Source organism: Rhodamnia argentea, chromosome 10 (genome assembly GCF_020921035.1).
Source record: "Rhodamnia argentea isolate NSW1041297 chromosome 10, ASM2092103v1, whole genome shotgun sequence".
Taxonomy (NCBI): domain Eukaryota; kingdom Viridiplantae; phylum Streptophyta; class Magnoliopsida; order Myrtales; family Myrtaceae; genus Rhodamnia; species Rhodamnia argentea.
The window spans coordinates 17,073,910-17,088,790 of NC_063159.1; the positions used below are offsets into that span (position 1 = coordinate 17,073,910).

A 14,881-nucleotide genomic window follows, 5' to 3' on the forward strand; every position below is an offset into this window, starting at 1 on the left:
CAAAAGGGAGCAACGAGTAATATTTCTGAAATAGGGACATATTTAACCATTTCTTTTGAGTTTGGTGATTCCGAAGGCGGCACAGCTTTCAAAATTCTAGAGTGATTGGAAGAAGCATTCAACCCAATTCTCAACTCTCGCTCTCATTGCAAGACAAGTTTTAGCAATTCCTTGTTCAACAGTTGCGGTTGAACAAGCATTTAATGTTGGAGGCAACAATTTGGACAACCGACGTTCAAGATTACATCCGGATTCGGTGAAGGCTCAAGCTTGTGTCGATGATTAAACAAATGCTAAACATCGACAACAAGAGATGGATCGCAACAATGAAGCCGATTTCTTCGATGATGATGGAGATATCACCATCACGGGTACCGGAACGGATAGTAACGATTAATGATGAGGTAAGTTGGGGTTATCAAAGATAAAAGAGCTACATGAGTTTTGATTTTTTTATCTCTAAAGAAGATATGTAGGCACTTAATGATAATTCATTAAGTTCAAGCCCCTTCCCCCTCCCCTTTTTTCATCCAAATTTGATTACAATGTACAATTTGATTACAATTTATATATAATAATTTATTATTTCATAATTTCATAATTTATTATTATTTTTATTTCATAATTCATTATTTAAAAATTAAATTTATAAATCGGAACCGGAACTAGAATCGGCAGTTCCATTTCCGATTTTGAACCGGAATCGGCCCTTGAACCGGTCTGGAACCGCCGGTTCAAAACCGGAATCGAAACCATCTCTTAAGGTTCCGGTTTTGGTTCATAGGTGGCCACGAACCGGAATGGCCGGTTCTGAACCATGGCCACCACTACACGAGAGGGCGTTAAGCACGTTGTTGCCTTTTTGTGGTTCGCAACAGAAATTATTGCAACCTGAAGTGTGCACAAAGGCCCTAAGCAGATCATTAAAAGGCTTAAAGCAGATCATTAAAAGGCTTAAGGAAAGACGAGAAAAAACTCCCCAGTATGGTAGAGGTTCCTGCCCTGTATTTTCTCTTTGTATTTTCTCTCTCCAGAAAAAAAAATATATTTGGAGTGAACTTAGGGGTCTTTAGTTGGGCAAGGTAAATCTCAGGTCAACTTCGATTGGTGACTGGTTGAGTAGGTAGAAATAGTAGCCTCCCGTATATGAAATTATAGAGGGAAAGTTTCGACTTTCTACTAGGTTGACTTGTGCTTTGCGCAATCCGATGTGTTGATCTAGTATTCCTAGTTATAAGACATTTTGTGAAAAGAAAGATAGATTGCGCCAATAAAATTGTTGGAAGTCTCACGCGGCAGCACCCCCACAATGTCTATTGTCGTGGATCACGGAGCCTCACTGTTTTTGACACAAATATTAAGAACACTCAATATCTACGACTTGAACGAGTTACCATTAAATGTGCATAAGCACTCGTTAACGAGGCTTTCGAGCAAAAAAAAAAAAAAATGGCTGTGACCCGATAACAACAAATTATAAAAAAAATTATAAACTTATCACAACTATGTCAATTCAGTCTTAATTTAGTCTTAAACCTTTTGCATTTATGCCAATTCAATTCATCCGCCCAAATTTAGTCGAAAATCACTCACGTGGTGCGGCTGATGCCGACATCGGCCGCACCGCGTGACTTGCTAGAGGTGAGGCCCGGCGAGCTCAAGCTCGCCCTCGCTAGGCGAGGTAGACCACGTCCAATGATGGTAGGGCTTGCCCTTGCCTGACCCTTGGCGAGGTTGCGTCATCGCTAGGTGAGGACAACGAGCCTAGCCCTCGCCGGTGGCTAGTAAGGGCTAGCTCCCTAACCTAGCTGGCCCTCTCCTCCGGCCGGTCACCAAGGTCCGGAGATTAGCTGAAGGAAGAACAAAGAAAAAGAAAAAGATAAACAAAAGAAAAATACACAAAAATTTTAAAAGTATATTAAAATATTATTAAAATTGTCCATGTGAGCATCGGACACGTTATTTGGGCGAATGGATTAAATTGTCATAAATGCAAAATGTTCAGGACTGAGTTGACACAATTACAATAGGTTTAAGACTTTTTTTTTTCGTAATTTTCCCTCAATCACACTAGCGAAGATGTTTTCTAGCTCACTCAATTCATCTTGTGTTGGCTTGATTCCAAAGTCTTTTCTACGATTGTTTTCGCAATCGATGCTTATATAATTGATACGGGGCGCAGCTTTGATTTGGTTAAGGATTCCGCTTTTAATATATCTTACCCAAATGCCGTGAGGTTAAGTATGACGATAAAAAGAGAGTGATTGTATGTGTCGAGCAGAGACACGTCACGAATATAATAAATTCCTGTTTCATATTTTGGCTATCCATTCGGGTCAAGGCTTATGATTTAGTTTGTTTACGGTATTTCTATCATCAACTTAAGACTTATCTTTCTAAAGTAAGCTTTTCCGTCGGTAAGAAAACATGCTCATTGCATGGGAGACGTAGTCTTAACCTTACCGACAAGTTTCGTTGATTAGAAGATTGTCCTTTCATTTTTTTTGGGGTTCAAAATCAGGATCCCACCAGCAATCTTTAACTTTTGTCAAAGAGCTCATCATGGACATTGTGGTGGTCCAAGGTGATAAGAGGAGTCGATACAATAATGCAGCACGATAGGACTTGCAATGAAGGAAAATGGAAAAGAAGTCTTTACCTTTTTTTATTTATTTAACTAGCATTATGTGAGTCGCAATGTCACGTTCAAACTCGACTTCACTTACAGTCTTCAGAATAAATTTGCAGTCAGATTAAAAATAGAGTACCTATGCATTTGAACTCATATCATATTAATGTTCCCAATACTCCATTAATGTGAACTAAAGAAAAAGCAAACTTAAATCTTTTCCTTTCTTTTTTTAATTTATTGGCGATGCTCTTGCATCATCCTCCCGAAGTAGTTACGTTGGTGGACCAAAGTTTGTGGGAAAATCACCCAAAAAAAAAATTCTTAAACATATTATAATTGTGCCAACTCCGTCTTAAACTTTTTTTTGGGCCAATTGAGTCATCATCCTTTTGCAATTGTGTCAATTCAGTCCATTTGATCGGCCGATGCTAACGTGGTAAATTTTCACATATTTTTTGAATTATTTTGTTTTTTCTAGCTTTTTTATTTTTTATTTTTGTTCAGGGCTGTGGCCCAATTGCAAAATGGATTATGACTCAATTGGCCCAAAAAAAAAAAGGGGTTGTGACTAAATTTGCACAATTGCAATGAGTTTAGGACTTTTTTTTTGTAATTTTCCCAAGTGTAGTTCATTAAGCACGCAAAGGCCTCAACTGAAAATGAAGAAGTGAAAGAGATATTAGAATGCCCCAGACTTTGAAATCTTCCTAAAGGAAAGAGACTGTCGGATTATTCCTTGTCGTTTCGCCGCTCCTTTTCCGAGCCTCCTCTTCCTCCTCCTCCTTCTACCACTTCCGCCGCTAACAATTCGGCAAACCCTGGAATGGACTTTCTTCGGTCAGTGTCCCCGCCGCATGGACTGCCAGTAAACCTTACGACCTCAGTATAGCCGAATTTTACGGTGTCAAGGTCGTGCTTTACAAGCTAAACTCAGAACCAAGTTTCTTTTTGGGCTTCTTGTGCGAGGATGGCAGTACCTGCTATTTTGGTCTGTTTATTTTCCAGCCGACACAAGACATGGATATAACATGTTTCCAGCATTGGCTTGGGACGTTGGGCGGGAAGCCGTGAAGGACAAGGACCCTGCCCAAGTGCTACTCACACAGGAGGACGATTTAGTTTTCCTGGGTGACTGACGGGAACAAGATTTGGTCCACAAATACCGCTGGCAAGTCAGTTGTAGGCTTAAGCTTGACTGAAGTTGGAAATGTCGTGCTCTACGACAGTAGCGACACCATCTATTGGCAGTCTTTCGATCACCCTGCAAATTGTTTACCTCCTGGACAGGCGCTGCGACATCCCAAATTTTCCTATATTAAAAATAATTAGAAAGTAAAATAAATCTTATGGATAAAGTCTTTAAGGAATTTGTTAAGGTTCTACTCATAATTTTAGAAAGTTATTTTCAAATTTCTCAAGGGAATTATTTCTTAATTTATTTGGAGAAACTTTTCGAAAATTGGCATTAGAACATATAAAATGAAGAAATAACTCCTGAATAGTCAATGCTAAATCAACCAAGTTATTCTAAAGGATAAGAAGAATGTCATTTTCAAGCATTAATTGATAAGATAAAAACAATGTTATTTTCATACAATAAATGAAGAGATAAGAATAATGCCATTTTCAAGCATTAATTGATAAGATAAGAACAATGTCATTTTCATACGATTAATGAAAGGATAAGAACAATGTCATTTTTATGCAATTAATGAAAGGATAAGAACCATGTCTTTTTCATGTAATAAATATATTCATATTAGAAAATCAAGATCTAGATAAGATTAACGTCACTTTCAAGTAATTAATGCTAGGATAAGATCAATGTCGCTTTCAAACATTAATGGTAAGAGATAAGCATCAAGTCATTATCAAATTTAATGCATAAGATAAGGATGCATATCTAACATACACTTGGACCAAGAGGACGGCGATAAGTAGCTAATCTATGAACCTAAGAGAGATAGACTTTTTGGAGGACCAATGGGATTAAGACAACAAAGCAAGAGTATTAATGAAGTAACTTATAAGAGAAGTTAGAAAACTACTATAAATAGATGAAGGGTTTCTTCATTTACAACATCCACCGATCATTCTTCTTTCTTTGCCCTTGCGTGTTTTTCTCTCTTTATTCCCATCCCTCTCTCGACCACCCCACCGAACCGCCACCTATTGTCGCCGTTGCCTCACGCTGCCACCGTCAAGTCGCCTCCCCGTATTCTTTTATTCATTGTAGAATAAAATAATCCTGAATATAGGTAAATGGGATTACTAGATCTAACATGGTAACGTCCGTTTGTTACTTATACGAAGCATTGCATTGGATTGATATGAATCATGTGCATTTCATGTGTGACACGAGTGTTATTGCATCAAGCCACGACGATATTTTCTCGTAGTAAAATGATTTAAATCATGCAACAACGATATTTTCTTGCATTAAAATGATTTGATGCATGCGCCTACAAGAACGTGTTTGTGCAAATCAGCCGAGGAACGACATGTGGCCCGGATAGGCAAACGTTCCCTTAAAGTCTCAAGGGTTCGTATTGTGGGTATATTGAGCCGTCGTTCTCGTGAAGGTGATTATGCAAGACGTTTACCGTTTGGTGATGTTGAACCCACAAGTGAGCGTTCCCGAGATACGTCTTACTAATTATGGCCCGGATATGCAAATGTTTATGGCCCGAATAGGCACGAAAATTGGCGAGCTAGGAATGTCCGTTTGATGTGACTTGTATGAATTGATGTGTTCATGACATTTGAACAAAAGTTATGTGGTGGATTCCATGCATTTGATGATTTACAAATGAAGGGTCATGCTCATGTTTGCAATAGATCACACAATAGTTTTGTTGAGTATAAAGTTGACATTCCTGCTTTAGGCCTTTAGTAATTTCATTTACTGGGCTGCTCGCTCATTCCTTTATTTTTCAGAAAATTGATGGACCCACCACAAGCTCCTATGTTCAGCCTGTTCACTCATATGCATATGTACCCTAGCGATGCTGTCGATGTGGGGTCTTGAAGATGTGGGTGATAGTAGCAGAGAGAGATGGAGTGTGAGAATGAGTACTTAATAAATGGGAGGCTATATGATAATGTAAGATATATTAATGCATATATAAAAACATGTGTGTTTATATATAAAGGTTGTTATGTCTGCTATTTCAATAAGCTCATCGTAAAAAATAAAGGTTGGCAGAAAATAAGAAAAACGGTTAAGGAAAATTATAAACAGGTTGATAAAGGGGAAGATTCTGGGGTCGTTACAGGCGCTACGTCCCGGCATGAAACTAATGACGGAATCAAGACTGCAGGATGTAATGGCATGGGTCTCGACGTTCGCCGTTGACGATCACTTAGGCTTTGTTGCGTCTGTATCGACAGCCTGTTCTCCCCAAATTTACTACAGAACGAGCAAGTGTAAGCAAAATGAAGAGCGAAAATGGACAGGTTGGAGCACTTTACAAGAATGGAACCTTTGGTGAGTTTGACTTTCCCCCAACGTCATCGGTTCAGTCTATCCGGCTGTTGGGTGATGGGCATCTGAACCTTCAGGTTTGTGAGGAGGAGTACTCCAATAGCTGGATGCAGATGGATCAAAAAAAAAAAAAATGTGAAAAGGTTGTGCACAGAGAAAAAGCTCAGAAAAAAAAAAGCAAAGAAAAAGAGGAAAATGAAAACATAAATAAGAAATTTAAAAAATTTAAAAATGTCAAAATATTAATGAAAATTATCTATGTTAGTGTCGGCCGTGCCATATAGAACGACCAGTGTCCACTTTAGTATTTTTCGATCAAAATTGACCGGATAAACTCATTTGACAAAATGTGAAAAGATTTAGGACTCCATTAATAAAATTAAAAGGTTTAGGACCGAGTTGACAAAAGTGCAATTAGTTTAGGACTTTTTGAACCATTTGCCTGTGTTCAAGGGCTTCCCTTTCTTGACTTGATAACTATTTGCACGTGAAAATTATGAGCAAACTTCCATTGTTTGTTTTGGTCCCTAAGACACAGGGAAAGTCAGCTAACTTCACATCTCTAGAGAGAGACACAGAGAGGTTATTCGATGATTATGTCCTTTGACATAGCAGAAGACGCAAATTATAGTTTTTGCAACTGTTCATCAGAAATAGTGAATATGCACTTGGTATTAATTTCTTTGGAATTGATCATTCTTCATGCGAAGCCGACAGGAAGTTAATAGGCACGAAAGTCTAATATAGACAACATTCACGAAGTTGCGTTCTAGACCATGTGAGTCCAAAGATGAGAGTTAGTTGATCTTTTCATTTCTTGTGGCCTATTTGGTGAGGAATGCTATCTACTCCTACTGCATGCATTCTCCATTTCTTTGGAGAAAAAAATAACTCAAACAACCTGAAACTATCTAGAGATCAAGTTGCAGGACCAAGCATTGTTATTGAATTCTTGCAAAGGAAAACTTGAGTCGAAACGTTTATCACGAGTACAATGACCATGTTTAATTCATCAAACTCCAAGAAAGAAGGGAAACATTAGATAAGATCTCTAAGACACAGGGAAAGTCAGCTAAAGCCACTTCTCTAGAGAGAGAAAGACAGAGGTTATTCGATGGTTTTGTCCTTCGACACTGTAAAAAACGCAAATTATAGTTTTTGCAATTGTTCATCAGAAATAGTGAATATCCACTTGGTATTAATTTCTTTGGACTTGACCATTCTTCATGCGAAGCCGACAGGAAGTTAATAGGCACGAAAGTCTAACATAGACAACATTCACGAAGTTGCGTTCTAGACCATGTGAGTCCAAAGATGAGTGTTAGTTGATCTTTCCATTTCTTGTGGCCCACTTGGTGAGGAATGCTATCTACTCCTACTGCATGCATTCTCCATTTCTTTGGAGAAAAAAATGACTCAAACAACCTGAAACTATCTAGAGGTCAAGTTGCAGGACCAAGCATTGTTGTTGAATTCTTGCAAAGGAAAACTTGAGTCGAAATGTTTATCACGAGTACAGTGACCATGTTTTTTTTTTGGTAAGGTAAGAGTATATTGAACTTTTCAAATAGACTAGGTACAAGTAGAAAACCGAGCACAAAACCCTGATATAAATGGCACCTATAGTGCGGAGAGGGGTCGCGGTAGTTTGCAAAATACATGAAACTTAGCAAGCACATAAAAACAAGCGAAACCAACCAACGGGAAGGGAAACGGCGATACAAAGCCCAAAGAGACGGACAAAACAGGCTAAGAGAAAGCATAAAATACCGTAAGAACAAAGGGATCCGAGCAAAAACTTCTGTGATCCGGAGAGGTGCGGACCGGGTTGCAGAAGAACAACACCATCGCTTGGATGGACAACACTAACAACGCAAAAGGATAAGTTGAGGAGAAGCACGAGGGGATGGTTGAGCAATGATCCGGTATGATGCGAAGGATGAACCTCGGAATTGAGCTGGGATAGGAGGGTTGTGTCATTCTTGTAGAAAAAGGGTTATGTTCCGGCGAAGGGAGCTAGACGAACATACCGAAGTGATAGCAGCCCGGACACCATTTGCGCATTGGAATGAATAGAAAGGGCCATGGGTGTCGAGCATCACGACGGTCTTAAAATGGTGGTGGATAGTCCCCATTTGCCGAATGCTTCTATTATGCGGGTGGTGGAATGGGCGCTAGGGAAATGGCTTTGTCTCTAACCATTTTGGTGAGATGCACTAAGATAGCCGGGTGAAGGTGTTTGTTTTGAATATAATGTTGTTCCTCTCCGTCTAGATGATTGGCATAAGGCTCCAAGGCAATCTAGCAATGCGGTGGCAAAGGATGGGCTACCTAAGTGGTGTTAATCCACCGAATGTGATCCATGCCCGGTTGCGGTTCAGATGTATTTGGCTGCCCAAACCGTGTAAGCCGTGAGTATATGGCATGTAAGTGCGGATGGTTTACGAGTCTAGTCTGCGGCGACGATGCACAAACACCAACATCAATCCTACGGTATTGGATCAATAGTACCCGAGTAGGTAGTCGATTATGGGAGGCAAGGTGTCGGGCGCAATGCTTTGTCCCATACAAAGAGTGCCAATGGGCTGTTGTCCATGGATTCTTAGGAAATCCCACGCTGAAGATTTATTCCCGGAAGAATGGCCGAGACTTGTCTTCCTTTTCTGTAAAGGTAGGTAACCCGTAACATGCTGTCAGGATAGTGAGGAAGACTGACCGTGCCGTGAAGTCCCGAACCGTTACCTAGGTTTCTGATCGATATATGTCACCGCCGTGAAATGTTTGTGGAGGTCCATTTTGATGCCAATTGATCAAACCAAACATGTGGTTGACCATCACATTCTCCATCCATTGGGTAAAATCCAACCGGGTCTAATATTTTCTTCCAGCCCAGAACATATTGGGTCTTTGTATCCAAGAAAGAAGGGAAACATTAGATAAGACCTAGGGTTACGTTTAACAATTTAAAAAAAAATAATTAAAATTGATCGGTCTGGTTTTGTATCTCTGGAATCGGGAACCGGACCACTCGACCACCTGTTCCATTTTTAAGGACCGGGAACCGGACCACCACCCTCTAGAACTGGGAATTGAGCTACCATTCCGATCCCATCCAGGCGGTTCCCGATCCGGTCGGTTCGATTTGTTCATCCCTAAGCAGAACATAGCCTCAACTAGAAACCAATCACCTGTTATCAAGACATATACGTCCATCCATATATATATGTGTGTGTGTGTGTGTGTGTGTGTGTGTGTGTGTGTTTGATAAATAAGCTCATTGATTACAACATCAGAGTTTTTATTATTCATAAAAAAAGAATATGTACATCTCTAACTAACAATTAAATCCAGCAATCTCATCTCAATCATAAATAACTCAAAAATGTACAACTAACTAAGTTTATACCCGAAAATTCCCCTATCAAAATGTCCTAGCGATAGTACAAATCCTCTCGTTCTATTTGCTATTAACTGAGAACCAGAAAAACAAGTAAGACGAATGGAATTAGGAACCACAACTTAGTAAGTAGTAAAAATCTCTTGTAAGCAGATCGAGAATCCACTATGCTTGTTTAAGACACAAAAATGTGACTCATTACGCCAAATTGTAAATGTAACAAGTTATAATATCAAAAGTTATATATTACTTCAACATAGCTACATTCACAACAAAAATATCTATTTCATCAACAATATCAAAACAAATATCAATTGTCCAATCCACATCAATATAATCAAATCTCACATATGAATGTTCTATTCCACTGACCAATCTCGTGCTCACATATCTAACTATGATCACGCTTAACACTCCATAAAAAATGTGACCAAGATTCCCCTTGGCTACGTCTCCACATATATTATCGGGGGCTAGCCCACAAGGATATCGTAAAACTAGTATGCGTACCAACATATCCTTGAATGTGCTCACAGAAATAATGTGTGTCAACACAAACCTTCAACAACATTCTCCAAAATCCACAAAGCCAATCCTAAATCTATACCACAAATCGATACACATAACCTTTTGTAAAATCCTTCATAAAATGCTTCTCAAACCATTTATAAATAATAAAAAAATAGTAAATGTTCAATCCACATTTCATGCAACAAACATGCTTTTAATAACCTCTTTCATTTTCAAGGCATGAGTTTACAAATTCATAGAAGAGATTAGCACCAACCACCTACAAATGCCCAAAACCAAACAATTTGGCTATATGAGCAGACTCTTGTAATCTTATCAATTAAACGAGAATCGATGTCAAAACCAAACAAGACATTACATCATCTATGAATTGGCTAAATACTTAATCGCTGACAAAATGACTCTCATATGTCAACAAATCGCTCGCCCAAAGTGATTATTCCAAGCTATCGCAATGGGGAGCTCGCACGAGAAACTCTAAAATTTCACTCCGAGTAAATCATTACTTCAAATAGACTCCCTCAAAGGCCACGGCTCCGCAACTCCCTAATCATGATTCCATGAAATTCCACGGCTCAACAACTCCAAAATCGGATATGATAGTTTGAAATTCGCATAAATCAAGGTCTATGCCCTAACTCCAAAAATTATCCCGATTAAATTAACAAGAGTGCGGATCCTTATCGAGCCTTATCAAAACGAAGTTGATTTGACTGGTCAGAACGCTCGGAGCGCGCGTGCTCTTCCTTTCTGTTCCGCTCGCTCTCTCTCAGCTCAGCGTTCTGATCTTATTTCCGTTCCTTTTCTTCTTACCTTTCGCACGGGCCCCTCTCCCTCTTTATTCTCTTCTTCTTCTGTCATGTAATGCTGCTGTTCCCACCTTTATTGACCAAGACTTTTAAGTCTTCCACTCATTTCTACCTTTTGTTTTCTCTTTGTTTTATTTTTTTCCTCCTCGTTTGACGTCAATTCTCACATTCCACCCTCGACAAAAGTAAATTTTGTTCTCAAAATTTGTAAAATTTGAACTTACCTCAACTTTCGAACAAAGGCGGATATTTGCATCTTACCTCCTCCTCCTCCTCTTCTCTTTTTGCTCACCCCTAATTTTCACATATAAAATAGTTTGCCATAGCAACACTTGGATTTTTCGTATCGACAATGCAAATAGGTTGCTTCTCGGAAGTTAAGTTTTTCCTTAACGTCAACGGTGTAAAATCAACTTCCTCAACTGAAAATAAGGATTAAGAGAGATTTTCGCAGTCTGAAGAGCAGGAATAGGCTAGTTCAGACTTCGAAGTCTTTCTACAGGAGAGACACCTCTTGTCTGCACAAGGCATCATCACTCGTCGATGTCTTGTAAGAGCCATTCCTTCTTCTAGTTGCCACTTGAAACACCCCGCCTTACTTGCACACTACTCAATGGTCCTGTCATCTTGTCGGATAATCCCTTCTTCTTCGGCCGCTCCTTTTCTGAGCCGCCTCCTCCTCCTCCTCTTCCTTCTAGTACTTCCACCACTAACCATCGCCAAATTGTGGAATGGACCTTCATCGGTCAGCGTTCCCACCGCATGGACCGCCGGTGAACCGTACGACTTCGTTCTAACCGATGCTGGTGTCAATGCCGTGCTTTACAGATTAAACTCCGGACCAAGTTTCTTATATGGCTTCATCTGCTATGGTGGCAGTCTCTGCTATTTTGGCCTGTTTATTTTCCAACCGACACAAGACATGAAAAACATCAATCCGGTGCTAGTTTGGTCCGTCAGTGGGGAGCCTATGCAGACTGCCCAAATGCTACTGACCAAGGAAGGCGATTTAGGTTTACTGGGTGACCATGGAAACAAGATTTGGTCCACAAATACAGCTGGGAAGTCAGCTGTAGGCTTAAACTTGACTGAAGTCGGAAACGTCGTGCTTTACGACGGAAATGACACCATCATTTGGCAGTCTTTCGATCACCCTGCAAACGCAATTCTTCCTGGACAGGTGCTACGTCCGGAAATGAAACTTACAGCGACAGCGAGCGCGCCGGATGGGACTGCTGGGGTCTACAGGTTTACCACTGATGATCAGATTGGCTTTGTTGCATCTGTAACTACAGCCTATTCTCCCCAAATTTACTACAGAACAGGCAATGTAAACAAAATGAAGAGCAACGTTGGACAGGTTGCCGCACTTTACAAGAATGGAAGCTTCGGTGAGTTTGATTTTCCCCCAACATCATTGGCTCAGTTTATCCGTCTGGAGAAAGATGGGCATCTGAAACATTTAGTTTACGACGAGTACTCCAATGATTGGAACGCGGTGGATCTTCTTGCGGATCAAGTTGGAGATTGCCGTTATCCACTCGTGTGTGGGAGTTATGGCATTTGTTCCCATGGCCTTCAGTGTAAGTGTCCAAGCAGGACAAAGCAAATTGAACAGATGGATCCATCTTCGGGTTGCAATTCCATCTCACCCGTATCTTGTGATTCACAAGATAACACTTTCGTAGCAGTTGAGGATGTCACCTACTTTGCTTTGTTGCTTAATAGTATTGGTGCTGACATCTCAAACACAACTGCCGAGAGTTGCAAGGAAGCATGTTTGAGAAAAGGGTGCTCATGCACAATTGCCCTGTTTCGTAACCAAACGGATTTCTCTGGTGGAGACTGCTATCTGTTATCACATTCATTTTCCCTTATGGACAACGTTTACGGGAACCACTCCACCTCCGCATTTATCAAAGTCAACGACAGTTCAGACACACGGATGACATTACCAATCTTTCCAAGAAAGAATAGGGGACGAACCATGTTAATAATAGGGACTACTGCTGGAGCAGTTTCATTGTTCTTAGTAAGCCTATTTGGGATTATCATTTCAAATAAGGTGAGAAGAAAGGCCATCGAGGATGATGATCCAGACTTACCAAGGCTCCAGATAACTCGATTCCCTTATGAGGACTTGAAGGCAATGACCGGAGATTTCAGCATCAAGCTAGGGGAAGGAGGATTCGGCTCGGTGTTTTTAGGAACTTTACCCAGTGGCACTAGGATTGCGGTCAAGCGCCTTGATGGTTTTGCACAGATAAAGAAGTCATTCTTGGCCGAGGCTGGAACCATAGGCATTATCCATCATGTCAACCTGGTGAGACTACTCGGATTTTGCGCTGAGAAATCACATAGGATTTTAGTATATGAGTACATGTGCAATGGTTCTCTTGATAAGTGGATCTTCCGTAAAGATCAAGAGTTTGACATCTGTTGGCAAGGGAGGAGAAAGATTATCCTCGACATTGCCAAAGGACTAGCCTATCTCCATGAGGAGTGCCATAAAAAAATAATGCACTTGGACATCAAACCCCAGAATATACTACTGGATGAGCATTTCAATGCGAAGCTCGCTGATTTTGGGCTGTCAAAGCTAATTGATAAGGACCAAAGCCATGTCATGACAACCATGCGAGGAACACCGGGTTACCTTGCTCCGGAGTGGTTAAGCTCTGTTATCACGGAAAAGGTAGACGTGTACAGTTTTGGCATCGTAACGCTAGAAATCCTATGTGGGAGGAAAAATGTGGACCGCTCTTTGCCGAGTGATGAATCACATATGGTGACCCTTTTCAAGTGCAAAGCAGAACAAGAACAATTACTGGACATGGTTGATAAGTCCAGTGGTGACATGCAACTACACGGCCAAGAAGCTGTCAAGATGATGAAAATCGCAGCACGGTGTTTGCAAGATGACTATAGGAAGAGGCCTTCCATGTCTGCAGTGGTCAAATGCTTGGAGGGCTTAGTTAGTACAGATAGCTCAAGTCATAGCTTCTCAGTTCCTTCTAGTCACAGTAAGCAGATTGTTGATGAAATTACTGAGCTATCAGCCTTGCAATTATCAGGTCCTAGGTGAAGAAAACTAATTTCAAAGTTATCTCCAGCGCTTCGATGGAGTGACTCTTTGATAGAACTAGGCTTTTTAGTTCATTCGGATCACAACAAGCACGTTGTCAATCAATTTACCGAGCTAGCCTCGCGATCACCAGGTCCTAGGTAAGCAGAACTCGTATTGATTTTAAGCTCCTACGTATCAATTCTTTAAGAGCTCTCTTTGCACTATTAAACTTCCGCTGTCGAGTCTTCCTGTCTGATTAAGATATGAACGGGGGTAAACGAGATCAATTTCTGAACATAGGAGCTGACATAATCTCAAAGGATAAGAGGATGATGAACCATGGTCAGAGGCAGCATTTGAATGGATCATCCAAGTAGAACATCTTCTTTCTCCGCTTTACATGCATTGGTTTGTTGTTCTCGAGAAGACACCGAGCCGCCAAAGAGTCTTTAAGGTAATTCATTTGGAGATGCTTGCCGAACTGTACAATTTCCATTCAGAGCAGCTTCATTGAAGCTTCGTGAAAATGTCTCGGTCACTTGCTTCTGGTCGAGACTTGGTTATTATGTCCATATGGAATTTCGTCGGCCGATTGATAAAAGATGGAAGCCGTATTAATTTAACCAATCACACGTTGTTTTATAATTCACAATTTGAGACATCATGGGTGGGAATAGATACGAGAGGGCGTTCCACGTTTTAACCTCACCGTGGTCCGCAATAGGAATACTACAGTCTGAAGTAAGGATAGGTTTGAAGATTGGCTTTTGCTCTCATTTTTGAATTTTTTTTTATAATTTTTTTGGTTTTTATTTTCATTTTGTTTACTTTTTTTTTTTTTAAGCGAGGTATGCCCTCACTAGTCGCAAGTGAGGTGAGATGACCCTCGCCCAAATCTGGCGAGAGCTACCCTCATCAAGGCGAGGTTAGCCCTTGCCTGATCGTGGCCATAGAGGGCGGT

The 14,881-nt window shown here is 40.5% G+C and overlaps 1 protein-coding gene across 1 annotated transcript; it reads left to right on the forward strand.

Moving 5' to 3' along the window:
• The first annotated feature begins 382 nt into the window (after nucleotides 1-382).
• Nucleotides 383-14,215, forward strand: LOC115732284 (G-type lectin S-receptor-like serine/threonine-protein kinase SD2-5). Its single transcript, XM_048271079.1, has 2 exons — nucleotides 383-386; nucleotides 12,582-14,215. Exon 2 carries the CDS (start codon nucleotides 12,730-12,732, stop codon nucleotides 13,936-13,938), a length of 1,209 nt encoding a protein of 402 aa, XP_048127036.1. The 5' UTR covers nucleotides 383-386; nucleotides 12,582-12,729; the 3' UTR covers nucleotides 13,939-14,215.
• Nucleotides 14,216-14,881: the final 666 nt, after the last annotated feature.

Coding starts and splice junctions, on each gene's coding strand:
- LOC115732284 (XM_048271079.1), top strand. CDS start 12,730: ATGGACAACGTTTACGGGAACCACTCCACCTCCGCATTTATCAAAGTC.